The sequence below is a fragment of the Myotis lucifugus genome, unplaced genomic scaffold (assembly GCF_000147115.1).
Source record: "Myotis lucifugus unplaced genomic scaffold, Myoluc2.0 scaffold_21, whole genome shotgun sequence".
NCBI classification, from domain to species: domain Eukaryota; kingdom Metazoa; phylum Chordata; class Mammalia; order Chiroptera; family Vespertilionidae; genus Myotis; species Myotis lucifugus.
In genome coordinates, this window is record NW_005871069.1 from 5,399,070 (window position 1) to 5,414,339 (window position 15,270).

General features: G+C 43.7%; 1 protein-coding gene across 4 annotated transcripts in view; it reads right to left on the bottom strand.

Annotated features, from left to right (window-relative positions):
* Positions 1-3,960: 3,960 nt before the first annotated feature.
* The window catches only part of RPIA (ribose 5-phosphate isomerase A), a 31,044-nt gene continuing 19,734 nt past the window's right edge, over positions 3,961-15,270 (bottom strand). For 2 of the 4 annotated variants that reach the window (XM_023751413.1, XM_023751412.1), the window contains 4 exons: positions 14,485-14,553; positions 13,653-13,794; positions 11,053-11,152; positions 3,961-4,849 (listed from right to left, as the gene is read on the bottom strand). In XM_023751413.1, the coding sequence (XP_023607181.1) occupies positions 4,752-4,849; positions 11,053-11,152; positions 13,653-13,794; positions 14,485-14,553 (409 nt within the window). In that variant the 3' untranslated portion in view covers positions 3,961-4,751. The remainder of the gene's footprint in view (positions 4,850-11,052; positions 11,153-13,652; positions 13,795-14,484; positions 14,554-15,270) is intronic. The other 2 variants (XM_006085725.3, XM_014453146.2) reach the window with 2 other exon arrangements.

Genomic DNA, 15,270 nt, shown 5'->3' on the forward strand with positions numbered 1-15,270 from the left:
AAATTAACCTCACCTATCTCTTTGTACCTCTTTAGTGTGGCTACTGGCACATTTAACGTTCTATTTGTGGCTCACTGGGCAGAGCTGTTCCTGACTATGCCCGTGCTGCCCTGATGCCAGCTCCTGTGGGCTCGCCCTCATGAATGCTTCTCCCAGGTTTGCAAAGAAGCGGGCAGCACTGCTGGCACAAGATGCTGGCCAGGTGCAGCTGGACTCGGAGACCAGGGCTCCAGGACCCCAGAGCTCCGTGGTGACTGCAGTCGGCCTCACCCTCCACGAACAGCTTCACACATAAAATAAGGATGAGCACAACTCTATTTGAAACTTGGGTTGGGACAGCCCGCAACCTGATCAGTCCCTCGATGCAGTTCTGTCACCAGGAAAAGAGACGCAGCCAGGGTTTCCGTTTGGAGACAAAGCCGCTCTGCTGAGCAGGGTGTTCTCAGTGGTCCACCACAGAAGACGGGCTTCAAAACTCATCAGTCTGAATGCACTGCCCTTAGAACACTGGGGTTCCTCTCCAGGGCAGACCTGCCCCCCACCCCGCTGCCCACTCACAGCAAACTCCGCCCCTCAAAGCACATTCCAGAGCTCACTTCTGAGGACTTTGCCGAGGATGGCTTGGGCAGGAGGATGGCTTGGACACAAGAACTGCTTGGGCACGTCTGAATGCTGGACTACACTGCCATGTTCTGCTGACCTTCGGTACAGCCCAGTTACTAAAAAAGCACAGGCATTGAACCTATCTATGTAGAAACATCACCTGATGATGTTAGTGCAGAGTGAAAGCTAACGAAATCCCATCTGGCTGCATTAGCTGCTGGCTATGACCCGAAGTGAGCGAGTGAAGTCAGGCTCTGAAAAGTCAGGCAGGGGAAGTGGTTGTCATGGCACCAGTCAAGTCTTTGAAGGCTGAAGCTACATCGCAGGCACCTGATCCTTCCTCCCCAGTGCCCAGTACACGGCAAGTGCTCAATACCTATGAATCAACACGAAGTAGGTGCGTTAATTGTAGGGTGCTTGGGCCCTCTAGATCCTGGGAAAGGGAAATGCAGCCACCGACAGCCAGGCACTGGCCCGGCTCCAGTCAGGATAACCTGGTGCCCACAGGTAGGCTCTTGTGGAACATACATTTCACAGAACAGCATCAGAAAAGGCCACTCTGTGACTCAGAAATGAAGGGAAAAAACTGACTCTGAAATCACATCTCAACACAGACAAACCATGAACATCGTCCAGACCAAAGGACCAGACATATCTCCCCCGAGTGGCTGCTGCCACCTTACCCAACCCAACATTAGCCTCACTCCATTCCTCTCACCTTCTCAGTTAAAGTTAAGATAACTGATCACAGAACTCTCCTGCTCCCTGACAACATCCAACCCAGAGCAGAGGCCTGCTTCCTTGAGGCCTCCCCGGAAGCTCCCCTCCCCCACGGCAGCCCAAATCCCCTAAATCCTAACCTGCTCCGACCGAGACTCCCTGTGGCTCCCATGGCACAGAGCTCCCTTCCTGCCAGTCAGAAAACCCACCTATGCTGAACTACACTTCCTAAAGGGTCTCTGGCTAAAAGGAACTAACAACCCTTGGCCATAAACATCCCTTCCTAGGTTGCCATGGTGCCTATTTCCCCAGGCCTGAGAAAGGGAAAAAGGAAATGAGCACAGGAGAGATGAGAAAATTCAATGGTGGCAGACGAGGATGAATTTGACAAGGGGCATTACCCATTGTCAAACCACTAAAGAAAGCCCATCAGAAAACAGATTATCGGATTACCCAAGAGCCCCTACATACCTACACACACACACTAAACCATTTCACTAACTTCAGTACTTTCACAAATTACTTGTGACTCAAGTTACAAATGATGAACACAAGCAGTTAAGGAACACAAACCATGCATTGGCAACCCGTGGAATTAAGAGCAAGCAAGAGAAGTCTGGCCTGCTTTCCGGTGCATGGCCCGTTTCTCACTCCGCAAATTAAGAGAGCAAATGCCATAACGTTGCTGAGAACAGGCTGAAGGCCCCGAGCAGCACCCAGCACTCAGGGAGTGATGGCAGGCAGGACTCTAGCAGTCTCCGGCCCATCTCTTGTGCGCTGTGCCGACATGGTTCCCCTGCACTCCCTTTGTGCAGGGGCGTTCCGGTGAACCTGCCTGTCCCGAGAAGTAGGCTGGAGCATCTGGAGGACAAGAGCACGGGGAGCACTGGCAGCATCTCCCTCTTCTCTGTCCCCCTAGGAATTTGCACCTGATGGGGACTCAGAAAAAGTGTGATGAATGAAGAGTATAAATTTTATGAGCTACAACTGAAACCAAAATTCAATGTTTTATTTATGTCCAAGTGCTTTTTCCTCCTTGATCCTTCCCAGAAATGAGGCCATTTAACTTGTTATAACCTTTCCCAAACACCAACTTGCAGCTTGCCCTGAACCCGTCAAATTGATCACCAGCCTGCAAATTATTTCCATCCAACTCTTCACCTACAAGATCACAATTTTATTGAAGAAACTTAATCAAAATTTACCTCAAGCCTGGCCAGCATAGCTCAGTGGTTGAACATAGACCTATGAACCAGGAGGTCACGGTTAGATTCTCGGTCACAGCATATGCCCAGTTGCGGGCTCAATCCCTAGTGTGGGGTGTGCAGGAGGCAGCCGATCAAGGATTCGCTCATCATTGATGTTTCTCTCTCTCCCTCTCCTTTCCTCTCTGAAATCAATAAATGTATTTTTTAAATTTACCTCATGAACAAACTGCTGTGTGTCTAAAGCCTACCAAGTGTTTTGTTTTCTTCAGAAGAAACACCTCAGATTAACACTTAATGGAGCTGCAGTGTGGTCACAGGTGCAAGTGTCTAGACACCAGCTAAGAATGTGCATGTGATGAGCGCATGCAGGTGTTTTTAGAAATCCAGTGCAGCCTTGTTGTTTGTCTTTATTCCTGAATTTAATCCATGTCACAAGAGCTTTAAGGGATCTTTTCAAACATCAATTCTATCAAGTTTTCTCAGGTAAGATCTAGTGCCCATTCATTCAGACTGAAGTAGTCTTGAAGAAAAATAAAGCATTCCTAACAACAGGTTTCCCAGCAATGAGTGAGGCAACTATTTTTTTTTTTTAATCCTCACTCAAGGATATTTTTCCATTGATTTTTAGAGAGAGTGGAAGAGAGGAAGGGGAGAGAAACATCGATGTAAGAGACTCAATTGGTTGCCTGCAACCGAGGTACATGCCCTTGACCAGGAATCGAACCCGTGACCCTGCGGTCCATGGGTCAACACTCTAACCACTGAGCAAAACCTGCCAGGGCATGGGGCAACTATTTTTAAAGAGCACCTTGAGTGTGAAGAAAAAGAGAAGGAATTCAGCAAAGAAAAGAATGCCTCTTCAACACTCAGTCCTGATTAACTTTTATTCTGCAATTTAATTTAGCAGAAATTTAGATGTCAACCAGTTTGTAGCTATAATCCAATCTTCAAAACAGAGGACAAGCCAACTGTCCCAAGTATTGTGCAAAGTCAGCATGGGCAGATCAGGGTTCTCAGATGGGTCTCCCCGTCGCATGAGACTTACCACTGAGCGCTCACAGCCTCTCCTGTCTATGAGGCTGTCTGAACAAGTCACTGCTCACGGGGCACACAATGAAGACTACAGTGGAGGGAATAAAGGTGAAATTCAGGTCACCCATATCACTGCTTGTCAGCTGCCATGACTAAAGGTTTCACTAATATAAAACTTGGGAATAATTTGATTTGTTTAGCTGTGTTACACTCAACTAACAAAATAAAATTGATACCAAGCTCTCTCAGAAATAAAGGAAATATTTACCTACTCTTTGGCTCAAGATTTCTTGAGTAAATTCCACCCCTTATCAGAGATCCAATGTAAACTGGGTGAGCAAAATAGATTTCTACTTTACCACAAAACTGCTGCAAATTCTATAGTAAAGACAAAGGCTAAGAATGGCACCATATTTTTTATTCCAACTCTCAAACAATAATATAAAGAGGTAAGAACTTCTGATGCTGAGCCATGCAAGTAATAATAAAGAAACAGGTAAAATACTAACAACAAAAAGACAAGCATTTAAAAGTGTCTCATTTCAAGTGCTTCTGGCCACCTGCTTCCAACAGCAGGGTTCCGAGTGAACCCCTGGCCTTCACAGAACCACCAGTTTCTCCCTGGGAGTTTACAATCACTGCACACCACACCCTACACGCACCAGACTTCTGTAAACCACATCTTGAAAAGTGCAAGAAAGTACTGTGCGTGATCACAACAAAGCTGAAACCCAGGAAGGAGCGAGGAAGAACAGCGAGCTCCCATGCTTTCGGTAAGGTGTCAGGGAAGCACCGCTGCTGGGCCCTTCCTTTATCAGTTTAAAGAAAAATTCTGATTTACATAATTCACCAAACTCAATATTCAGAAGCTTAACCAGCAGGCTCACGTTAAAAATTTAAAAGACAGTCACCCTCTTTTTATTTTGGTAAATGCTTTACATAAAACATGAAATCAAGTTGTACTTTATTTTAAAAACACAGCATTTTTAATAGTAAAAATATATGTTTATACTTCTCTTTTTAAAAAAGACATTTAATAACAATACAAGAAGGCTGGATCTCACTCCCCACCCCACCCCACCCTGCCAGCAGGACCCTGGCACAGATACATTAAGGCAAAGGCTCCGGGAGAGGCATGTCCACCCGCTGTGGGCGGGGATTCCAGGTGAGCACACCACACCTGCAGCATCAGCAGAAAGGCTTCTCCCGCATGTTCACTGAGCCGTCCTGCATCCCGAAGTAGACCCTCTCAGCCATGTTGATGAACAGACCAGTGTCCACCACACCTGCAGGACAAAGGACAGAAGGAAACATTAAGTTTCAGCTTCCAAAGGCAAGAAAAGAATCAAGGACCTCAGGTTCAGTAGGAGCAGCGACCATTAACAATGGACAAATGAAAAGAGATTCTGATTCTCATTATTTCCTCTTATAATTCCTTTCTCCCCTGCTTTCTTGGCTCCCTTTCTATGCCCATATATAGCAAGCTCTCTCCTGCTCAGAGCCTTTGGTCATGCTGCTCCCTTTGTCTGCACTAGTTATCTTTGAGAGCTTCAAAGCTGCCTCTTCTATGTTCTCCAGATGCCATATGACAAGTCATTTTCCAGTTGAAAGGTCTCCCATGACTACTCTACATAACCATTCCCAAGTACTCTAAATCATACTGTCAGCCTTACAGGTTTCCCTAAAGCCCAAGAGGATATTTGCAGTGTGTATACCCAACCAAAGACCCCCATCAAAATCTATAAGCAACTCTCCAAATCAGTCAGAAGACAGACAACCTAGCAGAAAAATGGGCAAAAGACTCAGAGGTTCTCCACAAAAGAGGTTATCCAAAATGGCAAATAAACATGAAAAATGGGGTCAAACAAGACAAAAAGGAATGCAAATTATAACTATGAGAATCCACCAATTGCTCCCCAGAAAGAGTAGGATGAAATTTGATGAGGATGAAAAGACATTTCTACACATGGACAGAAGGAGTAATTGGCAAACCACTTTGGAAAATGTTTGTTGATATATTCTCTAAAGCCGAACATATTCATACCTAATGATCCAGCAATTCTACTCTAGTTATATAAGCAACTGTTAGGCATACATATGGTCATCAAGAAACATGTTCAAGAACGTTCACAGCAGTACTTTCCCTAATAGGTAAAAACTGGAAACACCCAAATCCTCTGCTCATCAAGAGCAGAATGAATATGCAAACTTTCTTTCACACACATAAATATGATGGAATACTATTCAGCAATAAGAACTAACTACAAGTGTGAGCAACCTTTACTGAAAATATTTACATCATCCAGTTAACCCTAAACAACTGGGCAGCAACTTCCCTTGCAGCAGAAAACTGAAGTATAACTACAGTTGGCCCTCTGCATAGGCTGGACAAACCCTTGGGCAACATGGATTTCAACCACAATTGTTAACTGAAAAATCTGCATATAAGTGGACTCACGCAGTTCAAATCCTGTGTTGTTCAAGGGTCAACTGTATGCACATATGCTACAATGAAATAACAGTGTTCAAGTATCAGAAAAAAGTTTAATGGGGAAAGTGGCACCTACGTAAGGTGCTGTTAGGTAAATTGGTACAATCCATGTAGAGCAATTCAACACCATCTAGAACACAAGATACACTTATCCTTTGATCTAGTGACTCCCTTCTAGCAAAGGACTGGAAACAAATATCCCCTAATGGAGAGCTGAGTAAATAAAATATGCAATAGCTATAAAATGAAATGTTATGCATTATTTTATAACACTGGTTTAGTGATAAAATCCTTTAGCTTTTTCTTGTCTGGGAAGCTCTTAATTTCCTCTTTGATTTTTAGATGATAGCCTTGCTGGGTAGACTTGTCTTGGCTGAAGGTCCTTGCTTTTCATCACTTTGAATATTTCTTGCTAACCCCTTCTGGCCTGAAAAGTTTCTGTTGAGAAATCAGCTGACAGTTTTATGGGAGCTCCCTTGAAGGTAACTAACTGCTTTTCTTTTGCTGCTTTTCAGATTTTCTCTGTCTTTAACCTTTTCATCATTGGGGTCATCTTGTTTGGGACTCTTTGTGCTTCCTGGACTTGTGTATCTATATCCTGCACAAAGTTAGAGTAGTTTTCAGTCATTATTCTTCAAATAGATACTCAATTCCTTACTCTTTTCTTCTAATACCCCTCTGATACGGATGTTGTTATGCTTCATGTTGTCCCCGTGGTCCCTTAAATTATCCTCTAATTTATTTTATTTCTGATTGGATGTTTTCTGCTACCTTGTCTTCCAAGTCACTGATTTAATCCTCTGCTTCATCTAATCTGCTGATTCCTTCTAGTGTATTCATTTGTTATTGTATTCTCCATTTCAGACTGATTCTTTGAGATTTCCATGTCATTTTTTATACTTGCTATCTCTTTAAGTTCTCACTGAGTTCATCCATTCTTCCCCTAAGTTCCTTGACCATCCTTATAACCACTGTTTTGAACTCTCTATCTGGTAGATTGCTTGCCTCCATTTCATTTAGTTCTTTTTCTGAATATTTCTCCTGTTCTTTCATTTGGGGCATGTTTCTTTGTCTCCACATTTTGGCTGCCTCACTGTATTTGTTTCTGTGTATTAGGTTGAACTGCTGCCTCCCAGTCTTGGTAAGATGGCCTTATGTAGTAGGTGTCCTGTGGGGCTCAATAGCACCGCAGTCTCCTTGATCACCTGAGTTAGGTGCTCTAGGAATGTCCCTTGTGTGGGTTATATGAACCCTCCTGTTGTAGTTGAGTCTTGACTGCTGTTGGCCCATCTGTGTGGGGATGACCCTTGGGCTGGCTAACTGTGAGGGTTGAACCCGACCACAGTGTATGAGGTACTGTGTGGGGGCTGACCCACAAAACAGAATTTGCCTCAGCAGGGGCTGGTATCTGCAGAGATCTCCCTTTGGGTGTGCCACTTGCGGAGCTAATTTCTTGTGCTCAGATGTGGTCTGAAGCCTGCCACTGGATGTACTGATTCTGGGGCCTCTTGGGAGAAACGCTAGTGCAGGTCAATGTCAGGTACTACCTATGACTGCCTGTTTAGAGCTCCAAAGCAATCCATAGTTAGTGGCTGCCTCTGCTGGGCCTCACTGCATGTGGGAAGAACCAAGCTGGGCCTGAGGCAGAATACCACCAGTAGTGAGTCTGGGGCAGGTCAGCAAAAGACACAGCACCGAAGACCCAGCTCCACCTGCTGGCTGCCTGTTAAACTCAGCCACTAAAAGAGCCTGCGCTGTGTGAGTTACATGAGGCAGGTTCTCAGCGAGTCACCAGGTAGGAACAATAGGTATTCTCCAGATCTATACAGGTTTCAGTATCAGTGCCAGTGCTGAAATTGAGGCAACTCAGCAAAAGTGTCAGGGTATCCAAGTCCAGCTGCCTCCCTGTTGGGTGCCTACAAACCTTTGTAGTAGGGTGGGGTCTCAAGGAGTCATCAGGGTGAGGCCAGCAGAGTTCATCAGGCTAAAACAGAGTAAGATTTGTTCATGCAGAGGGAGGGCTCTGCACAGGAACAGTGACCAGTCAGTGTGTGCTGGGAATAATGGTCTTCACCTGAAAGCCACACAACTCAGTCTCTCCCTATGTGTCTCCGACACCCCCTTAGTCTTCCTGGACATCCTCGAGAGTCCCTCAAGAAAGACTGCAGCAGGAACCTAGGCTGGCTGCAGCCAGCAAGGTGTAAGCTTGGCAGGGTGGGGCCCCAGAGTCAGGAGGGTGAAGCTAGTCATGCAGTTATTTTAAAAAGAAGAATAAGGAAGCTCTATTGTCTATTCTGTATTAATCTCTAAGACAGGAAAAACTAGGAAGCAAATTTGTATCTAGTGTGCTTCCCACTTGTGTAAAAGGGCTGAGGCCGGGGAGGGTTGATTTATTTACTGAAGAATGACTCAAGGACACAATTTTGATAACATTGGCTGCCTACAGACAAGAAAAGTTAGAGGGGTAGAAGGAAGAGATTCTTCACTGTTCACTCTTGTAATATTAAACTATGTAAATTCAAAAGAATAAATAATATTAAACTTCTAGTCCAGGGTTCAGGTCCCTGTTTGGGTGCCAAAAAAAAAGAAAAAATAATTAAACTTCTAAAGACACCCTCAAGCCCTAGCTTGTTTGGCTCAGTGGATAGAGCTTCAGCCTCAGGAATGAAGGGTCCTGGGTTCAATTCCAGGGCACATACCTCGGTTGCAGGCTCAATCCCAGGCCCTGTTTAGGGTGCTCGTGGGAGGCAACCAATCAATGTATTCACATCAATGTTTCTCTCTCTCTCCATCTCTCCCCCTCCCTTCCACTCTCTCTAAAAATCAATGGAAAAATATCCTCGGATGAGGATTAACCAAAAAATATTTTAAAAAATAAAGACACGCCCAATAAAATCAGTTATTTTCAATGAAAAGCCACCAGGTAGAGAATAAATCTGCTGAAACACAAAGGTCCCTGGTACTGAACTATGCCAACATAACTGGAGACTCACAAAGATAAGCCAAGTGGGCCACTCAAGACCCATCCTTTTCAAATTTCTGTAATACAAGGTGACCCAAGAGAAAGTCAAACCAGGTTCAGAAAATGTTTCAAAAAAGAGCAGAGATGAATGGCAACAGTCTAAGGTCTCATCTGAGAGCAACCTCTCCTCAGGTATGAAGGGCAGAGGTGGCTCAGGATGGACATGGGGAAAGAACCCCAGTAGCTCTGACCCTTCTATAGAGCCTGTCTTCTCTGAGTATAACCCAATGGAACATCCAAGGGGATGCATGGTTCAGCTATCCTCTAAGTGACCTAATGAAATCACATGGGACAAGGTAGGAGACAGGAACAGAAAGGGAAACTTGCCCTGCTTCTCCTACCTTGATCTTGGTCCAGCAGCAAGTATTACAATGGGCCAAATTGGGAAGAGGAAAAAAAACAACAAATCACACAGATGATCCTGGTTGCACTGTACTAAATAATTTCCTATCTTTTTTTTTTTGTTTTCTTCACTTTAAGTTCTTAAAATTTTAACCATCTCTAGGCTGTGACTTGTACTTGAGGTGAAGAGCAAAGTATGGAAGAAATTGCCTCACAAAGGACATCTCAATGCCTCAATAAGCCAACAAAGGTCTGAGCAGGAGCAGCAGAGCTACACAGTGGGACTGGGAGACCTTCCTGCAGAGGAGCAGTGCTGACAGTGGCGAGCTGTTTCCTACTTGCCCCTGGGCTGCCTGTACTATTATTAAGGCAAATCCTCTTACTGTACTAACAATGACCTCTATATCTTATCTTCCTCCTGCTTCTTGGCTCTTTAGTGCTTCCATTAAAAACATAACACTGAGAGAATAAGCCTAATTCAACTCATTTTTTTTATTTAAAAAAATCTGGTAAAAAATACTCAATGGAAGCCTAAAATAGTGAACTAAAGGGTGGAAGAATTAGCTCTTTATTACATGGCATATACTCACACCATTTTTAATCCCAAATACCACAGATAACTTACAATTTAGCATTAATTAATGGTGAAGATAGTATCTTTTCTTTTATTCATTAAACACCACCTTGTGTTTTAACTCAATCCTCCCAACAATCCTGTGAGGGAGGTATTCGAATGAGCCTTGTACAGAGGAAGGGACAGTGACTAACCGCACCGGGGCCATGCTGACAGAGCAGGGCTGGGTCAGGGCCTGTGCTCTGGTAGTCTGTTCCAAGATCTACTTAGCCACTATCATCTGCTAAATTGACCTTCTCTGCCACATTAGCCAGTTCTGGGCCTAGAATATTTCATGTCATGGAGTATTGGCAGCCAGAATCTTAGTCTCTTAATATGTAAAATTAGTATTTTTCAGCTCTCCCTCCTCCTTTTAATCCCCTTCTATGAGCCCTTAAAAGCTCCTCCAATACACACTCATAACTCACCTCTACACTGCCCACCCAGCCTTACCCAGGGCCCCAGACCCATGGTTCTTCACTGCTCCAAATGTTCATGTCACACAGCCCCTCTGTGACCTGGCTCTCAAAGAAATAAGGACTAAAAGTTCAGGCCTAGAGGCCACCTGGGACTCCCATTTTGGTGCTGTGGCCTTTGGACACATCCTCTAACCTTCTCCAATCTGAGTCCACTCTATAACTATGCAATGAAAGTGGGAGTTAGAGGAGACACCTGTAAACAGTTCAGGGTCCAAATTACACTATGCTGAAGCATAGCTCAAAAACTACCTCTATTCATGGAACTTCCCCACACTCCCCAAAAGACACAACCTTGTACACTCTATCTAGACTCTAGGTATTCCTCTAGCAGAATTTAGCACATGCCATCTTATTTGCAGGTATGACTCTATACAACCACAAAGTTTTCCTCTGCTTTATTCCATATTCTGTAGATGGGAGTATTCCTGTAACGTGGCACAATATCTTGCCTGTGGTCTGTATTAATGAATGTGAGTGAATGGAGTCCTTTTCCCCTGCTGCTTAAGCAAAGGTCTTGGGAGGGTGACCACCACGCATATTACCTGGGGTCATTTTGATAGCTGTGTTCACTTCACTCCATTTGTGCACCCGGTCAAACTTCCAGTCCAAGATAAAATTTCCATTATCCGTCACCACGGGACCCTAGGAAATAATTTTCAACATTTTCCAAGGATGAAGATAAAGGTAGGTAGAGAGGGGCAGAAAAGTGGAAGCAATAACCAAAAACACTTATCCTGACTAATCCACTCCAAGCAGTACTCCTGCCTCATGCTTTCCAGAAGGAAGTGCTGTGAAGCAATACTAAGCAAAAGCTCTGGGGTCAGGACTTGAGTATAGACCTCAGAGGAGCCACTGACTCCTATGAACCTCAGATTCCTCAACTGCAGAAAAGGAGCATTTCATACTTCATAAGGCTGCTTAGGTATAAACCACATGAGTAAGCATTTACCACAGTGAATGCTCAGAGAGAGTTCAATACTTCTTAGCTACCAACGTGGCATGATATTCTCAGAGCTTCCCATTAAGTACCAGCAATAATGTAAAAGGAGACAATGTTATTTCACAATTCAATTAGGCAGCCCCATCAAAAAGAAGCAGAGATGGGTTCTGAGGTCAAATAGATAGGGGTAGTTTCAGTTAATCCAGAATTCCTCAACAGGTTTGGGCACAAGAAAATGTTTAGTGCCACAAATGCTGACAGAGCACTACAAAGACAAAGAAACTAGGACTCCCCTGCAGACTGGAGGAGAAGGGGCGGGTGCTCAGTTAAGAGGTCCTTAAAGGCAAGATGCTGAAGCTCTTGTCTGGAATAACCCCAGCTATGAAGGAGAACCTCCAACAATCTCTTCCTGGCCTTTCAGCTAGAAAGGGAGCCAGAGTCAGAGCTCTATGCAACCACTATGATTAGGACAATGATTTTTAAAAGTCACAAAAACACCAGGAAGAAAACACATCAAAATAAAAATGGCCCAGCCAGCATGGCTCAGTGGTTGAGCATCAACCTATGAACCAGGAGGTCATGGTTCGATTTCGGTCAGGGAACATGCCCAGGTTGCAGGCTCGATCCCCATGGGGAGCATGCAGGAGGCAGCCCATCAATGATTCTCTCTCATCATTGATGTTTCTATCTCTCCCTCTCTCTTTCTCTCCCCATCTCCTTTCCTCTCTGAAATCAATAAAAATAGATTTAAAAAAATAAAAATGTACCAAGGAAGATTTACAAATAATCTTTCTTTTCTATATCTTACAAGCTTTTTATATACAGTGGAGCATCAGTTCTCAAACTTCATTCATTCCAGAAGGCTGTTGGAGAAGTGATTTGTTCAAAAACTGAATCATTTTTTTCCCATTAGAAATAATGTAAAGTGCATTCATTCCAGACCCCTAAATTATTCCGTTTTAACCTTTCTTATATACAGTACATGTACTATTACATAATGTACTATTTTATCTGATATAATGTACTACTTAATCTATAAACAAACACTTGTTTTCTTAAATTTACTGAACCACCCTACTAGCCTTAAATGAATCACTTTCAGCACTGGTTCTACAGGTGTCTTTCAGGAGGTCAGTATGTGGCATCTTCACTTTTTCACATTTTTGCCTCCAAAATGCTGTCACTGATGCTTTTGTTTATCCAAATCAACAATTTTTCTACCTCTTCAATTGCTTGTGATCATTGTTTTGTGAGCACTTTCACAGCCTTAGCAACAAGAGCACTATTGATGGCCTCTTTACTATACGTTTTAAAATTGTGCTAATTGTCCATTTTGTCAGTAACAAAAGCAAGAAATATACACAAAAAATATTCACAGCAATTTCCTGAGATGTTAACAAGGCGAGCTTTATTGTGAAAATGACCCATACTGGCACATTCTCTCCTCTGTTTATGGCCTGAGAGACACTTTTTTCATGCTGATATAGCAGCATAAAAGGGTTGTCAGGTTGAAAACTGAAGTTTTGTTACAACTTGGTCAAGTGCTGAATTGTTTGAGAAGGGAGCCGTTTGAGAACAGAGGTTTGACTGTATGTTTTTAACTATAATTAGTTTTTAGGCTATTACTTTTGCTTTTTTGTTTATTTATGGGTAAGAAAAACAAGTTCAGTGTAACCCACCTTAAAAGCTGAAGGATTAAGTATCTAGAATCTATTCCTAAGGAGGGGTCCACATCCCCTAAGAAATTCTACTTCTTGTCAAATTTCGTCACAGAATGAGAAAAGAGGAAAAAAGAAAATTATACCACGAACCCTGAAAAACTTTATGCCCCAGGGGCTTCCCCAAAGCCCAGTTTAGCAGATGTTAATCAGGGTGGTCCTGGGTTCAGGTACAAAGGTCAGATCACCTGAGGAGCATCAGCCCTAACACGAGACAGACTCGTTTCCCCACTTGTACGGAAGATACACACTGCATTAAGTCTTATCCACAAGAGTCTGAAAGTAGGAACTAATAAAGAAGCACTCTACAAATAAAGAAACCAAATTAAAGTAAATAAAGGCTTGCTGCCCAGACAGGCCCAGAGGACCTAATGAAACAGAAAGAGTACACTGAGAACCTGGGGACACAAGGACTTTCCCATCACTGATGCAGACACAATACTGAGACCCTGGACTGTCCTCAAGAAACCTCACCGCCACTTACTGCCTTGTTGACGGCCATTCGAAGCTCAACCACACCCCCGAACTTCTGAGTGACAGCTCGGCTCACTGGGACATAAGCCATGGGGATGACCTCGATGGGGATTCCCTTGTGCCACTGATCCCCAAGGTTCTTTGAATCTTTCCTGGAAATAGAGTCAAAAACTACAATAAATATAAATAAGCTCAATGGTACAGATAACACCAAATTCAGGAATGGTGTTAATTTATATGGTGAAATGGCACAGGAGGCAAACAGGGATAATACACAGAGGTTTTAAAAGCATCTGAAGTAAAGATAACAAAAATGTTGAATTTAATTATGACTAGCTTTGTGTGGTATACAGGTGTTTATTATTTATGTTCTTCCCACAACTATACTTCACAAGTAAATACTTAATAAAAAAAGTAACAGCCTCAGCACAAGTCCTCTCCCAGACTCCTTGAAAGAGAACCTGAGAGACGGGTCAGACTGTCCACAACAGGAGTCACACGTGATCCCGGAGGAAACAGAGTGTGCTGAGTCACTGCCCGTGGGCAGTGCTTGCCCAGCTTCCTCTGAGGCTGCCTGGGAGGATCAAATGAGTGACATATGAGGACATGCTCTGTTGACAAGTGAGGCAAGCTGCTCCTCCTTCCAAAGGACACTTAAAGAGCAATGTCTCCCTTCAGCATGAAAGCAGATTGTAACACTCCTCGACACTGCCTAAGTCCCAGGCACGAGTCTCAAAGTCAGACAGTCCCTCCAGGTCTCTAGTTCCTCCTCTGTAAAATACAGATGAGGCCCAAGTCTGACTACCTCCTTGGTGGACAATTCAGAACACTAAACACTATACCTGAAGTCAGCAATCACGATGAAGCGACTGGCATAGCCCGCCACAATCTTCTCCTGGGTCAGGCAGCCTCTAGGAATGGGAAGAAGAAAGTAAACACAGGGCTAAGACAAAAACTTGATTTGAGAACTAGTCAGATACAGAAAATCCAAATTCACTCAATTCTGGTACTTAAAGAGAGCCTCACTTTTTAATTGTTAAAGGACATGACCCATCCTGCTAGGCAATGAATTGAATTGTGTTCTACCCAAATTCTAAAGTTGAAGCTCTAATTGGCAGTGTGACTGTATTTGGAGATGGGGCCTCTAAGGAAGTAATTATGATTAAATGAGATCATATGGGTGCGGCCCTGGTTCGGTAAGATGAAAGTTTTATGACCAGAGAGTTTACTTACTCTCTCCCCTCACCATGTGAAGACACAGTGAAAGGCAGCCACCTTCAATTAAAGAGCTTTCAGAACTAAGAAATTTCTGTTGTTGCAGCCACCCAGGCTATGGTGTTTTGTTACGGCAGCCAAAGCTAAGACACGCTCTTTCCCCCACATGGACTATAGGAAACCTTAGCTTGTGTCTGGGAGAAACCCAGAAATGGGACAATGGTTCCCAGTTAGACCAGGCCAAATGCCATCTAAGATGCATATGTGAGGAAGTCCCAAGCTTAGGGAAATGTCATCTGAGCATGGGGAGGGGTCTATAGCTTGAGAAGTAAGGTAAGCTTGGAACAATCTGACTTATAGGCTATTTGACAGTCAGGGTGATGAAGCAGAGAGAGCACAATGAGCTTTTAAAC